Source organism: Zeugodacus cucurbitae, chromosome 3 (assembly GCF_028554725.1).
Source record: "Zeugodacus cucurbitae isolate PBARC_wt_2022May chromosome 3, idZeuCucr1.2, whole genome shotgun sequence".
NCBI lineage: Eukaryota > Metazoa > Arthropoda > Insecta > Diptera > Tephritidae > Zeugodacus > Zeugodacus cucurbitae.
The window spans coordinates 42,894,258-42,909,890 of record NC_071668.1 but is presented as its reverse complement, the minus strand read 5'-3'; the positions used below and the strand labels follow the sequence as shown (position 1 = coordinate 42,909,890).

The following is a 15,633-nucleotide window of genomic DNA, read 5'->3' as shown; positions in this document are numbered from 1 at the left end:
AAAAAAAAAAAATTACAAAGACAAGTATTGAATACATACTTGCAATTTTCCAGCGATACCCCTTGAGCTAATAAAGCAACAAGCAGGATCGCCTATATAAAAGCAAAAGCAGAATACAACAAGAAAATATACATAAAAAACATATTGAACGTATGTAAATACAAAAAAAAAGCCATTTGCGCGTACGGCTTTGCAATTTTCGCATGTACATATATTCCTCGCTATATATATTCGCGCTATATAAATGATACCTCAATCGTACCCATCCTTGTGCTCTCTCATTTCCCATACATATTCTCTCTTCATATACATACTATATTAAACCACAATATACATACAAACACTCAAAAATATACATAAAAATATTTATTACAACTATTTCGCGCTCTCACTTCTCTCATTATATATTTACTTGTTATACATATACATATACAACAATTATACTTAACTACAAGGGACACGATCAAAACAAAACAAGGAAGGAAAACATCATGTGGTACACATAAAGCATATGCATATGCAAACATATGAAAATAAATACATACATACAAACAATTTTACATTTTGCATTTTTCTTTCGCGTTCTCTTGATTCGGTTACAGATACAAATATACAAAAGGAGCGCAAGTGAACTGGAGATACACGGATACACTGTAAAACAAAAAAAAATTTTGTTTTCTTCCAGTCATCTATAAAATATATATATATATATATATAATATAAATATATTATTATTATAAAATATTTATTTAAATATACCATTAATCGGCTTATGCGGTACCGATTTACGAATAAAAAAAAAAAAAATTATATTTTCCAAAAATTTATTTAACTACATTGATATAGCAATATCATATTTCAAGAACATACATTATACAAAACTCCTTTTAAGCTAAAAGCTTCCAATACATTTCAAATAAATGCAATCCGACAAATCGAAAGAGGTTAAACCAAGAACACCTATATCATTAGAAATTCCTAAAATGGCTGATGAAGATAAAACACAAGGCCCACCTGCAGAAGCTACACGCTCAAAGCAGAGTGTAAAACAAAAAAGATCAAAAGATAATTTATTATCAAAATTCATCAATGAAGGTGATACTTTTATAAGCTATTGCAAAAGATTCAAAGCTTCCCCTATCGCTGACATCTCTGAATCGGTTTTAAAGGCAAAACTTGAAAGTGTCGACGAAATATGGTCACGCCTTCTGGCAGCGTACGATGCTGTAATTGAAGCTGACGACGCTGAACTCCCAGAAAATACAAAAGCTTCGGCGACAGCCAAATTAAATAATTGCCGTGATCAGAAAGAAATAATAAATGGAATGATAAGCGAACAATTAAATGTAATAAGGCCAAATAGCACCACTACTCCCCCACCCAGAGTAGTCACAACAACAAAAGAAGACCTACATAAAGGCATGTATCTAAATGTACCAACTTGTGATACTGAAGTCTTTACTGGATGTTATGAACAATGGCCGTCCTTCCGGGACATGTTCACAGCCCTTTACATAAACCATCCTAGACTTGCAGAAGCACAAAAGCTATTCCAACTAAGGTACAAGACACAAGGGGAAGCAGGCGTTATCGTCAAGCAATTCGATATAAATGGCGACAATTTTAAGCTGGCTTGGGAAGCACTAGTTGAAAGATATGAAAATAAAAGGGTAATGATAGAAAATCCAATAAAAACTATATTACATTACCCAAAAATTAAACAAGAAACCAGCCAGGAATTTCAAAAATTTTACTCGACAGTGACTAATTGCCTGTCAGTGTTAAAAACACAAAATTCCCCCGTAGAATATTGGGACCATATGATAGTAACTATCTGTGCAGAAAAACTCCCTCAGGCTGCGTTACTACGATGGGAACAATCACTTGACGATAGAAGAGCAATGCCCACATGGGAGCAAATGAAAAAATTCCTGCTCAGTACGAGATAGCTGAGCGAATGGGCAGCCAAAATATGAATATATCAAGTCCGCCAAATGAGTCGAGTAAAACATCGTTTAAACCTCAAGCCAGCAATAATATTCAATACAACAGACACGTTAATAAAAGTCATTCCTTCGTGTCAAATCAAAATAATCAACGGCAATCGTTATGTGAACTCTGTAAAGGAGGTCATAAGTTAAGATCTTGCGAGAGATTCAAAAAATTACCCACTTCAGATAGAAACAATCTTGTTCGGCAACACAAACTTTGCAAAAACTGTCTGTCAAACTATCATATGACAAAAGACTGTGAAAGCAAATTCAATTGTGTATATTGCCAACGAAGACATCACTCATTGCTTCATATTAACAATTTTTAAAATATGAAGCAAAATCAATTTCAAAAAACCACGGGGTTAGTCGCTACAACTTCATGTAGCAATCCCGAAACATCAAATCCCGAAAAAAGGGAAGAACAACCATCTTGCTCTAAAGCAGCAAAAATCCAAGCGCTTCATTCAGAAAATGAAAGCAAAATTCTTTTACCCACTGCAGTCATCACCATTGAACATAAGGGTGATTTATTCAAACTAAGAGCACTAATAGATCAAGGCTCTCAAAGATCCTTTATATCTTCAAAGGCTCAAAATCGGCTCAAACTGCCAATAAAACATTCCAACTTTCAAATCTCGGGAATGGGTGGAAGAATTATTCAAAATTCCAACAAAATATGCCCAATCACCATAGTATCTCCAAGTGCGGATATTAGAATAGATGCGCAAGCCATCGTTCTACCGCAACTTACAAACTTGCTTCCAAGTTATGAAGTTAATAAAATACACTGGGAAAAATGCTCACATCTCAAGTTAGCAGATCCCAACTGTCATACCCCATCCCAAATCGACATATTATTAGGCAGTGACTTAATACCTCAAATAATTCTTGAAGGTATTGAGAAAATCTCCAATAAATTGTTAGCCCAAAATACAATCTTTGGGTGGATTATAAGTGGCCAAGTCACTGAAAAAATAAATTCTTTCACCACTCAAGTGGAAAATATCTCAAACGAGTATTTAAATAATGAACTTAAAAAATTCTGGGAAGTAGAAGAATTACCTCAGACTATCCAACCTTCAGAAGAAGACCAGGCATGCGAAGCCTACTACAAGTCCACAACAACAAGAAACGAACATGGTCGTTATGTTGTGCGACTACCATTCAAACCAACTTTTCCAGAAACCACAGCTCTAGGCCACTCTAGAATATCAGCAGTCCAGCAATTTCTAAGCATGGAAAAAAGCCTGATAAAGAAAAGCGAGCTTAAATCAGCATATGACAATGTGATGGATGAATATCTCGATCTTAATCATATGGAAGAGACTGTACCATATGAAAAAGTATCTAAAGGTAGATATCTATCTTTTTATCTGCCACATCACTGGGTAATTAGACCAGATAAAATTACAACAAAAGTACGAGTAGTTTTCAATGCCTCGAAGAGTACTAGCTCAGGCAAATCACTTAATGATGTACTATACACAGGGCCAACGTTACAACCTGATCTCATGTTGCTAATTCGAAATTTGCGCATGTTTAAATACGTTTACAATGGGGATGTAGAAAAAATGTATAGGCAAATTCTAGTACACGAAGATGACCAAGATTTTCAACGCATAGTCTTCCGCAAATCAAACAATAGTTCAATTAACGACTACAAACTCAAAACAGTAACCTTTGGCATAAATTGCGCACTATATTTGGCCATTAGAACGTTACATGAAGTTGCAAAAACATGTAAACAAAACTTGCCTTTAGCATCTTCTGTGTTGCAAACACAAACATACGTGGACGATATACTTTCAGGTAGCCACAGTATTCCATTAGCATGCGAATCACTATCGCAAGTGATCGAAGCACTGAAATCAGCAGGTTTTCCTTTAAAGAAAATCACATCAAATCACCCCGAAATAATAAAAAATATAAAAAAGGAAGACTTATTAGATACATACTTTCTTAAATTTGAAAAGGCTAGCACAACCAAAACTCTAGGGATTCAATGGAATGCGATAACAGATCAATTCTCATATACAATTGAGTCAATATCTGCAATGTCAGCCATTACAAAACGCCAAATACTTTCCTCGGTGGCAAAACTTTTCGACCCCGCAGGATGGCAGTCGCCAATAATGATTCAAGCAAAAATCCTCATTCAAGAATTGTGGCAAGATGGCACTGAATGGGATGAACAGGTAAAACCTGTACGTTTAACTAAATGGGTTCAATTTGCTAACAACTTACACACCATATCAGAAATTCGAATCCCTCGATGGGTTAATTTCACCCCTGACATTAATGTAGAATTACACGGTTTCTGTGACGCCTCTGAAAAGGCATATTGCGCAACGGTCTACGTACGAACTCAGTACGATAGCAAAATATCTTCACATCTCTTGGTAGCCAAAGCCAAAGTTGCACCTTTGAAAACACTAAGCCTGCCACGGCTCGAACTGAATGATGCTCTTCTGTTAGCAAAATTAATTTCAATAGTTCAAACCCATCTCAAATTAAACAATCACAAAATGTATCTTTGGTCAGACTCGGAGATAGTTTTAGCATGGTTAGAAAAACCACCATATACATGGAAGACCTATGTATCTAATCGCATATCACAAATCTTAGATTTAGTTGGCCCAGCCAAATGGCAACATGTTGCAAGTGCAGATAACCCAGCGGATCTTGGGACAAGAGGTTGTAAACTACTTCACCTCACCAGCACTACACTCTGGTGGAACGGTCCTACATGGCTAACAGAATCACAAGAGTTCTGGCCAAAGTCTCCTGCTCGGAATATAATACCGCCAGAAAGTCAGAGAATTGAAAATTTCCATATCACCCCCGAAGAGGATGATATTCTCCACCGATTTTCATCATTTCCTAGAGCACTAAGGGTAGTCTCTTATATGCACAAATTTACCCAAAGACTTAGACAAAAAATAAAAGGAATACCAAATGACCCTTTAGTGCAACTAACGCATTCCGACTTGCGACATGCCAAAGTTAGTATCATCACATACACCCAAACTCGCTATTTCAATCGAGAAAAATCTAAGTTGTTAGATAGACAACCTCTCGAAAAGGGAAGCTCTCTTCTCGTCTTAAATCCATTCTTGGACGCTAAGGGATTAATCAGGGCAAATGGAAGACTAGCGAACTCCAGCCTCAGTTACAACGAACGGCATCCCATCATTATTCCAGAGAAATCTCGCTTTACTTATCTATTCCTAATATATCTCCACCAGCTTACAATGCATGGTGAGCATCGCTTGATGCAACAAATGGTCCGACAAGAATTTTATATACCGCGACTAAAACCACAAATTAAAAGAACCATCTTCATGTGTAAACAGTGTACTATATACAAACACAAGATGCGTACGCAGATAATGGCAGCCTTACCACCTGAACGTTGCAATTATGCTCTAACCTTTACCATCACTGGGGTTGACTTTGCTGGACCTTTCCAGATAAAGGCGTCAATGTTAAGGTCGTCCTCTTTCAGAAAAGGGTATGTGGCTGTTTTTGTATGCTTTACGACAAAGGCAGTACACCTCGAGCTATGTTCAGATCTGACTACTGCGGCTTTTCTTGCAGCATTTGCACGCTTTGTCAGACGACGCGGATTTCCTTCAAAGATAATGAGCGACAATGGTAAAAACTTTGTCGGAGCCCAAAGAGCCACACAGAAGGAGTTTATAAACTTCATGAAAGAAGTCTCTCCTGAAATTGTCAATAAATATGCACCCGAAGGGATCGATTGGCAATTTATACCCCCATGTTCTCCACATATGGGCGGACTCTGGGAATCAGCAGTAAAAAGCTTTAAGTCCCATTTGAAGAAAACGGCCGGTAATCATAAATTCATTTACGAGGAGTTTACCACACTACTCGCTAGAATAGAAGCCGTACTAAACTCAAGACCAATATCACCTCTCTCGCAAGATCCCTCCGATTTCACAGCCCTCACACCAGGTCATTTCTTAAGAGGAGCTCCCCTTCTCGCCATACCTGAGACAGAAGGAGACTCACTCTCTTTAATAAATCGATGGGAAAGAATAAAGATTCTCCATCACGAATTCAGCCACAGATGGAAGGAGGATTATCTTAAAGATCTCCATAAGAGATATAGATGGAAAACAACCCAAAAGGAACCCAATGCAGGAGAATGCGTCATCATACAGGACGAATGCCTTCCTCCAACGGAATGGCGACTAGGCCGCATTGAAAAGGTCCATCGAGGATCAGATGGTCACATCAGAGTAGTCGATATACGAACACAAACCGGCATATTAACTCGACCAGTCGTAAAATTGTGCTTTCTTCCAAACAGCGAAGAGCACCAACCAAAACCGCAAAATAAACCGCAAAATTAATCAAAAATAAATAATCAATACCGCAAATTCGCAAAAAAATCCGAAATTCAATCTTTTAAAATTCTTAGACACAAAACAAATCCTAACAAACGCGATTAGATCAATTATATGTGTATATCGATATGTATATGTACCCCATAACCAAAAATAATATTGTTCCAAATTAAGAGTCAAATCATGTTAATATGTATTCCTATTCCCATAGAAATGGACGTAGAAGACGTACAAATTATCAGCGAGACATTGAGGTCCGAAAAAGCTACACCCATAGCGCCAGCTGCACCCGTTGCCGCTCCAAGAACCACGGTTATGCGATCATCATCTGCCGCAGCAGTCAGGGAGACAAGGGAAGAGCAGCTCTTAGAAGATCAAGGGCCTCCTCGATGTCGTCTGTGACATCGCCCACACGCCCTGAAGAGATGCCCGATATTCTTGAGCATGAAGCCTGCTCAACGCCAACAAACTGCATGATGTGCTTGGCAGACGATCACGCAACCAACGAGTGCTGGGCCGACCAATCATGTAGACACTGCCACAAACCACATCACACGCTGTTTCACCGATTTGCGAGACGACCCAATCCCACACTAACTCGCACTCTTCAAAGACAACACCGCGATCCGGTCCAGCGCCGAAGAGGCAATCGCTCTGAAACAACCAGAGTAGCACGGTCACGGCGGTTCTCGCCACGGCATGAGTATCATCGTCAACATCGCCGCCCAACCGGATTAAGCGCCATAGTCAGCACGCTCCAACAACTCCAAAGACTTCTAGGCAATTAATTCGCCTAGGGGGGCCGGGATGTTTACATGACTTAGTAACATGCAACAACATCTCACAAAACCGTCATCACATCACATTACATCACGCATCACATCATTACATCTCAATGCAGCAGGTTACAACCCACACCACTACACACGCACGCATCATACACAGCGTCTAACATCGCTCATCGTAAAACACAACAACCACACGATCATCAACGAATTGAATCAGATATTCACCACCAAAATTATTAAAATGGATAGATCCCAACGGGATCTTCCTCATTCGATTCTAATCGTGAACCAGAACGCTCGCTACCAACCCGGTTTTTATCGTTTATTCCCAGCAAGGAATCTCATTTCCGTCCGTCCATTCCAGTCAGGATACGGACAGCAGTTCTAGTGCGCTGTGTGTGTGTGTGCGGTGACTCATCGTATCTCAACTCAGTTTAATTAAAGATAAGCCAAATTGTTTTCGACAAAAGTGAATATCCCAACATATGTTCATATTAGAACAAATTAAGTTGAAATTTTAATAATAAATTATTATAACGTTTAAAGAATCTTGCGTGTTTGCGCTTTCACTTTCGACTCATACTTTCCGCACGTAAATATACCAGAGTCATACGTATACAATAATGGTTCCAAGATAGACGAAATTATCTACAACTTCAAAGTTATGACTGTCTACAATGACGTTGGTGCAAAGATGCGAATGCGCTGACTGTTTGTTTGATGACAGGAGATATTTCGTCCATACGCTTGGCTTTCTTATCCAGTCTGGAAAAAGCAGAACTAACGGCGCGGGTATTATTTCCAATGATATCGATATCGTCGGCGTACACCAGCAGCTGTATACTCTTATTGACATGAATTTTTTATATATATCTATATATATATATATATATATAAATTTCATGTCACGTTGTTTGTCTTGGATTGGCGTCTAAACTACTGAACCGATTTTAATGAAAATTTGCACATGTCTGCAGTTTGGTCCAACTTAAAAGATAGAATAGTTTATATCTCAATTTTTAGTCGCAATGCCTTCTGTCCAATCGGCCATTCAGTCAAGCGATAATTGAATTGAAATCTCAATATCTTAAAAAAAACTTCGTTTACGTTACAATTAGCAATATGAGACTGTATTGTGGATAGGCAAAACCGGACAAATGCAAAAACTAAAAAAAAAAAGTTATGAAAAAAATAGGACATTTGCAACAGATATTCACAGCACGGAAGAACATTAGTGACCACGTCCATTTTTAGGTAAGCGGACGTGGTCACAGCTCAACATCCGTCTGTCCGGATCTGGATATCATAATATATCTTAGTACCCCACTAGTAAAGATATATAAACTTCAAGTTTGGATCTTAGACCATCTTCAGAGTGTCCATTAACTCAGTATTATGGTTATCCAAAGAAATTTCGTGGATGTTTGGCCGTTTTCGTCCATAACAGCCTCTTTTCTGAGACATTTGATTTATTAACTTAAATGTTATTTCCAAGTCATTACATCAAAAGAAAAGATCTGCCTATACTCAGGCGTTCACAATATAAAATTAGTTTGCCTTTACTTAATTTTATTTATTTAATTTGATATGTTCTTTTAGCAAAATTTTTATTATAATATGTTTGAAACCAACGTTTTGTTATTAAATTATGCAGGCTACACAAATAATAATTTATTTATTGCTGAAATTGCAACATTGTTTTCCGCATATTCGATTAATTTGTTAAGTTACCCTCCTTTGGAATACTTATGGATGTAGTGTCATGGCAATAGTTTGTTATCGTTAACTGTCTCACTGAAAAATAATGAACGTTCTAATTTCTGAATCTGTATGTGACTAATTTGTTGTGTCTAAGGAATACCAATTAAAGTAATATGTATATTAGTTTTCTAGTAATAGTTAAGTATTGTGTATTTTTTTCGTATTTACGCTTAGCTAATAACATAATAAATATATTTTGTAGGACGAAATGGATCAGTGGGTGTCCGATTCATTTTATTCATATTTTCCTGGATATACGAATGAGTATCAGAAACGTCAAGAAATTTTGCGAAATCGGCAACGCGAAAATCAAGAAAATTTTATAAAACATCAAGTAATTGTGTTAAAAAAATGTTATAACAAACAAATACAATTGTAAATATATATTGGACTCTCTTTTCTATAAAATATAGGAGATGTTACAAACGTCTCAAAAACAAACACGTCTTGTTGCACCAACGTTCATTCCTAGTAATCAACTTGACCCAACTTTAACTAAACATTGCTCTGGATCAACTGCTAATATGCCTTTGCTAACTACTACACTGTCCAACGACAAGACTGATTTAGAAATTATAGTAACGAATCCTAACTATCAACCTACGAAATATTTAAATTCACGACCAAATACCACTCGCCACAAACTTCTTCGAGATTTAAGTCACACAGCTTTATCATCAAATGAAGATATTTACGCCGACCGTAACGAACGTGTAGAGGTGCGTATGTTTTTTAGATCAATAAGCAAAGCAATACTCAAAAAAATAATAGTACATAGAAATATACAGCCTTATTGTAAATTTCATTTAAACGACATTCCCAATGAAAAAACTCACACTTTTGTGATTTTTCATGTGAAACAGTAAAATTAAAAATTAAACAAATTAAATGTTATATACTTAACAATTATCAATCCCGACTTGAGTTCTACACCACGGAAGAAGTTGTAATGGTATTTGAAAAGGTCATGTACGAAAAGAATTTAATCGGACGCACATTGGGTAGCAATCTTGTTCTTTTCTCCAATCGATATCGATGGTGGTTCCATTATATTGAGGGAATTATGTTACTATTCAAATGCATGCACTTTCTCCTTATTTTCGTTGGAAGCTATGTTAGGATTTTCTACCAAAATTTGTACCGGATATTCGATTCACATGACCCTACTTTATTCACATGAAATTTACAATAAGTCTGATAATAAATACGTTCCCATATGGGTCTTACTTTATATGAGTCTACTTTTTTATTTTATGCGTATATCCATTTTTTTCTGTTCCCACAACAAAAAAATACAGTTTGAAACAAATCGAAAAAAAGAGTATCAACGAGAATTAATGGAACAAATTGAAGAAAAAAGGCGTAACGTTCAACTTTTGCGAGAAAAGGAACATATGGAGGATGAAGCTTTAACAAGGTTATAATAATTTTGGTATTTTTGGCACAAAAATATTTTGACATCGTATTTTTTAGAGCATAATCTTTTGTAGTTTTAGAGATTATTCATTTTTCGTTGAGGTTCCTATGAGTTATATCAATATAAACATTATTTTTTATAAATATATTCAATATATTTTAAATCACTTCTCAAATATATATATATACATATATATGTATAATATATGCAAATTACAAAATAATATGTATATACAGAGGTAGTCAATATTATTTACACATCGGACGTTTTTTTTAAGTTTCACACAAAATGCATTCGTTTGTTGTTATTTTCGCAGGGTAACAAAATGCTATGTTGTTGGAAACCTTGATCTAGAAAGAATAGCTAGAATTATGGCGGAGAAATAAGTAAATGAACTGAAGACTTGCAGTAGTCAAAAGTATTTACACACAACTTGAACACTATTATTCTGTTCTTATTTAATGATAACTTTAAAATTTTAATGTTCAGTATAAGTTCCTATTCTAAGGCGATAAATTCATAATTTATTACATTACCATTGGCATAAATAACAGCCTGCTTATGGTACGAATTGATTCAACACTATTGTGCGCTAAGTTAACAGTTAATTTAGACCAAATGTCGGTAATTTCGGCGTTTTCGTTTATTATATCAATCGTCCTCTGATATTTAACGAAAGGCCAAATTTTGACTAAAGTTTTGATCAGGGCTGTTTGGAGGTCAACTTGATTTGCTTCATTTAAAACTTTTGTAGGTAAAGATCCTTCATGAAATGGAGCATTGTCCTGTTGTAAAATATAGCCAATAGTTGGAAAATGCGAACGGACCACTACAATGACATGGTCATGTGAATTTAGATATATCCGGATGATGTAGGGTCCCTAAATTAGTAGTAAATCTCCAAAACTTAAGTAAGGAAAACTTCCCCAAAAAATCAGCATGTCAACAGTATTTACACACATTTTTTTTGCGTCAAAAGCCTTTACACATGGCATTTTAGCCTTTATCCTTGGATTTGGTTTAAGCAAGAGTAGTGATTGGCTTCTATTGCATTCATAACAACCTAACTCAGCCTTATAATATAAAAAGTGGTAAATAAAATGCAGAAAACAATGGAATTATCGATTATAACTAGATCAGAGACTGTTACTAAGTTTAAGACTGGGGTTTCGGCTTCGGAGTTAGTAAAAATTTATAGAATTTAAAGGAAATGTTATTAAAAATAAGGAGACGAACAATTGCATGGATACTTTAAATAGAACTGGGCAGGAACCTGTGATAACTCCAAGATAATGTAGAAGATTTGTAGGAATTGTGATACAAAATCACACAATTAGTCCTGTTAATTTTGCAGCACCATCGAATCAGCATATTGCATGAACAGTCAATGATGCTACACTGCTCAGGACCTTAAAAAAAGTTAACTTAAATGCCAACGTTGTGCATAAAGTGGTCAATATTTCCGAAACCAAAAAAGCGATATTCCTCTCATTTGCCTTAAATTGCATCCTAATGCCTGTAGTGGGCAAATAAATTATTAATTATTAGTTCCAGGACTTCTTTAGTTAACCCTTTATCGATTTACCACGTAAGAAGAAGAATAATACAGTTTAGACGCTAAATAGAGTCGGGAGTGGAATTATGATTTTTTAGGGAGATTTTTCTTACTTCTGTTTTGGAGATTTGGTACTAATTTAGGGACCCTAAATCATCCGGATATATCAGAACTCACATGACCATGCCATTGTAGTGGTTCGTTCGCCTTTTCCAACTATTGGCTATATTTTACAACAGGACAATGCTCCATTTCATGAAGGATCTTTACCTACAAAAGTTTTAAATGAAGCAAATCAAATTGACCTCCGCACAGCCTTGACCAAAACTTTAGTCAAAATGTTTGGGCTTTCGTTAAATATCAGAGGACAATTGATATAATAACCGAAAACGACGAAATTACCGACATTTGGTCTAAATTAACTGTTAACTTAGCGCCCAATTGTGTTGAATCAATTCGGACCACAAGCAAGCTGTTATTTATGCCAATTGTAATGTAACCAATTATGAATCTATCGTCTTAGAATAGGAATTTATACCGATCATTAAAATTTAGTAATTATCATTAAAAAACAACAGGATAATCCATTTCAAGTTGCGTGTAAATACTTTTGACGCAAAAAAAATTTGTGTAAATACTTTTGACTACTGCGAGTCTTCAGTTCATTTGCTTATTTCTCTGCCATATTTCTAGCTATTCTTGCCAAACCGACTTCATTCGCTCAGGAGTAGATCAAGGCTTACAACAACATAGTATTTTGTTAGCCTGCGACAACAACAACAACAAGCGAAAGCTTTTTGTGTGAAACTTGTAAAAAAAACGTCCGATGTGTAAATAATTTTGACTACCTCTGTATATATATATATATATGGATGTATTTTAACAAATTCTTATTTTATGAATACTACTTTATTATTTGAAAAGAACTCACTTTTAACTTTAAAGTTGAATGGCCAACTGATATTTACATCACATTCATATACTGTTTATAACATTTTATTAAATTTAAAGGCGTTTACAAGAGCAACTTAAAACTATTAATTTGGAGGAAAAATTGGCGAAGGAAAACGTGCTCGCTGAAAAGGTATAAAAATTATTCATTACTCCACACTGGCCTTTACATTTAGATTCTATTACTTTCTATACAACGTCTGATAAGATTCGAAAGGACACAGAACAAAATCGGCTAATGAGAGCACAACTTCTTGCTAAGTTAGAAAATGATACTAATCTTCTAAGTGACAACCAAAATAACACAAAAGGAGAAGTCCCAGCGGACACTGGCGATATTAATTTAAAGAATGTAAAATGCTCAGAGAAGGAGAATTTTAACAAAAATAAAGTTTATAAATACTTTAGTAATTCAGCTCGTCAAGACAGCCGCCATTCTTTCAATCGGAGTTTATATCGAAATTTAAGTCCTGAAAGAGAATGTTTTCACTTGAGTGAAAAAATTTGTCCAAAGTGTGATGGGCCTTTGAAGAGCTATGAAGGTCTAAATTGCCAACAACGAATCTCTACAAAACAAATAGAAAACGAAGCAGTTCAATTAAAGTTTAAAGACAATACCATTTATTGTGATAAACAGAGTTCTAGAGTTAACAGTTCAACTGATGAAACAGTCAAGGCGGATTGTAGATCTGTTCAGGTTGATGGAAATTATATGGACAAATATGTGAACAGTTTTGTATTAGTTTGTCATAAATGTGAACGTATGTACACACTTTGTCGTAACTGCGTTGCAAAAAATTCTGTTTGCCGAAGCTGCAATCGTAAACTTAACGTTTGCATGAATTGTAGGCGTAATTTATGTAATATCTGTCTAAATGAAATTGCAACGGGCCAGAATACTGAACGGACACATAGAAACGATACGCAAGTATGAATGTTTTTTTTAATTTCAGTAAAAATTTAATGATAAACGATAAAGGTTTTACATTTTGCACAATATTGAAATTTCTCAAACGCTTTATTATTGCAGGATGAAGAAAATCCTTTAAAGCAAGGCGGAAATTCATTTCACATATTCAATTTAAATACTACGTCCCCAAATATTTATGAAGATAGTTACAGCAGTTCATCAGTTGGCACCGTTGCTAAAGAAAATGAAAACTCTACATGTCATCATATTAAAAATAATTTGAGCGATGAGAAGCCACAATTGCTTGCCTTCGATAGTATTGAAATAAAATTAAATAAAAGCGATAAGTATTGCTATTTAGATGATGATGAGAATTCGTGCATTGACAGTGTCCGTCGAGAAACGGATAGGCATCTTTCTCGGTACTTGAAAAATTATGGTGATGTGGCCTTATTGCGGATAGACAAACAACGTAGCAAGAGCGAATCTCGCCATCGTGGTACACAAACAATCAATTCGAACTTGAAACGCCGTGATATTATGCTGAACGAGGAGCATAATTTATCGATGCCATTGCTACGAGAAATGCCAAAAATGACGCGGAAGCAATTTTTAAATTTTCCCGAAATGGTCGTAACACAAAGAAAACGAAAAATCGATTGCCTCAAGCGGAAGTGGGAGGTAATATACCTCATATGACTTAGATAGTTCCATATTATACTAATGAAATATATTTATATGTTACTTAACCCCACTGTAAAATTGTAGTATGGTGCTATGTAAATTTAATGGATTTTTAACAAATTATAATGCATTTCAATATTCTAGGTGCCAGCCGTACAAAAGTGCATTATTACTCAGAATTCTCCCTATATCCTGACTCAAGTGGGCGCTATTCGAAAGCAACTGCAAGCTGAATGTTTGGCTGATGCGCAGTTTAATTCCGACGATAGCATATCGTAATCACAATGTTTGTTTTTCTTCCCTAAGTTTAATCATCGCATTAGTTTATAAAAATATATTGGAATCAATAATCAACTTTATATTTACAAAATATGCTTTTGAAAATATTTATTTTTAACATTTGTAGATATATTAAATTATGTGTTCACTTAAAATTTTTTTTTTTTGTATCATAATTTTAATTGTACTTATTTGCACATGTTTATACAGCTAATTTGCTACGTATAACTATTACTTATTAATAAAATTTTTTAAAGATCATGAGGGTCGCACCGGTTATTTTAGTCATATTAGCTGATGTGCAGATTAGATTAGATTACAATATGAAGATCGCACTGCGACCTAAGGTCTATTGTGCCCTCTCCTATTATCACAATATACTATCTAACCCATCACATTAAGAAACCTTAACAGTGTTCCAGGACTGATGGATGCGATACTATTTCTTTGGGGATACAAAGCCCCATTATCTGATTTTTCTTCGCTTCGCCGTGCAGTCAAGGTATAAGTGCTCAGATGTCACCGCTACTTCATTACCCTACGCTCTTACGCATGATCAATAGTATTGCACTACTTTCTTTGGTGGAGAAATATTTTTATTTGCGCAATAAAACACCTTTTACCCTTTATTTTCGAATAACACCTTACGTTTTATCTAAAAAATTAGAATTTATTTCAAGTTAATACCAATTTTAAAAATATTTTTTTGTAATTTTTAGCAATAATTTGCCCTTTGAAGAATTTTTAATTATCTGAAAAATAGAAAACAAAACTTGGCGGCACTGATACAAGCGAGGGCTAATATGAAAATCTTATGAACCTTTTCTGCTAGGTTTGCAAAATAGCAGAGATTCCGCTCATAATCGAATACAGCTAATATCTTGTAGTCAGTTACTGCAGTTAGTTTTTTCAATTGTTCAATTG

The 15,633-nt window shown here is 35.4% G+C and overlaps 1 protein-coding gene across 8 annotated transcripts in view; it reads left to right on the top strand.

Moving 5' to 3' along the window:
* LOC105220240 (myb-like protein X) overlaps positions 1–14,970 on the top strand; it is a 41,757-nt gene extending 26,787 nt beyond the window's left edge. For 6 of the 8 annotated variants that reach the window (XM_054226248.1, XM_054226247.1, XM_054226249.1 and 3 more), the window contains 7 exons: positions 9,116–9,247; positions 9,327–9,632; positions 10,212–10,330; positions 12,897–12,969; positions 13,045–13,764; positions 13,867–14,427; positions 14,575–14,970. In XM_054226248.1, coding sequence (XP_054082223.1) covers positions 9,116–9,247; positions 9,327–9,632; positions 10,212–10,330; positions 12,897–12,969; positions 13,045–13,764; positions 13,867–14,427; positions 14,575–14,709 — 2,046 coding nt within the window. In that variant the 3' untranslated portion in view covers positions 14,710–14,970. The remainder of the gene's footprint in view (positions 1–9,115; positions 9,248–9,326; positions 9,633–10,211; positions 10,331–12,896; positions 12,970–13,044; positions 13,765–13,866; positions 14,428–14,574) is intronic. The other 2 variants (XM_054226254.1, XM_054226253.1) reach the window with 2 other exon arrangements.
* The last annotated feature ends 663 nt before the right edge of the window (positions 14,971–15,633 follow it).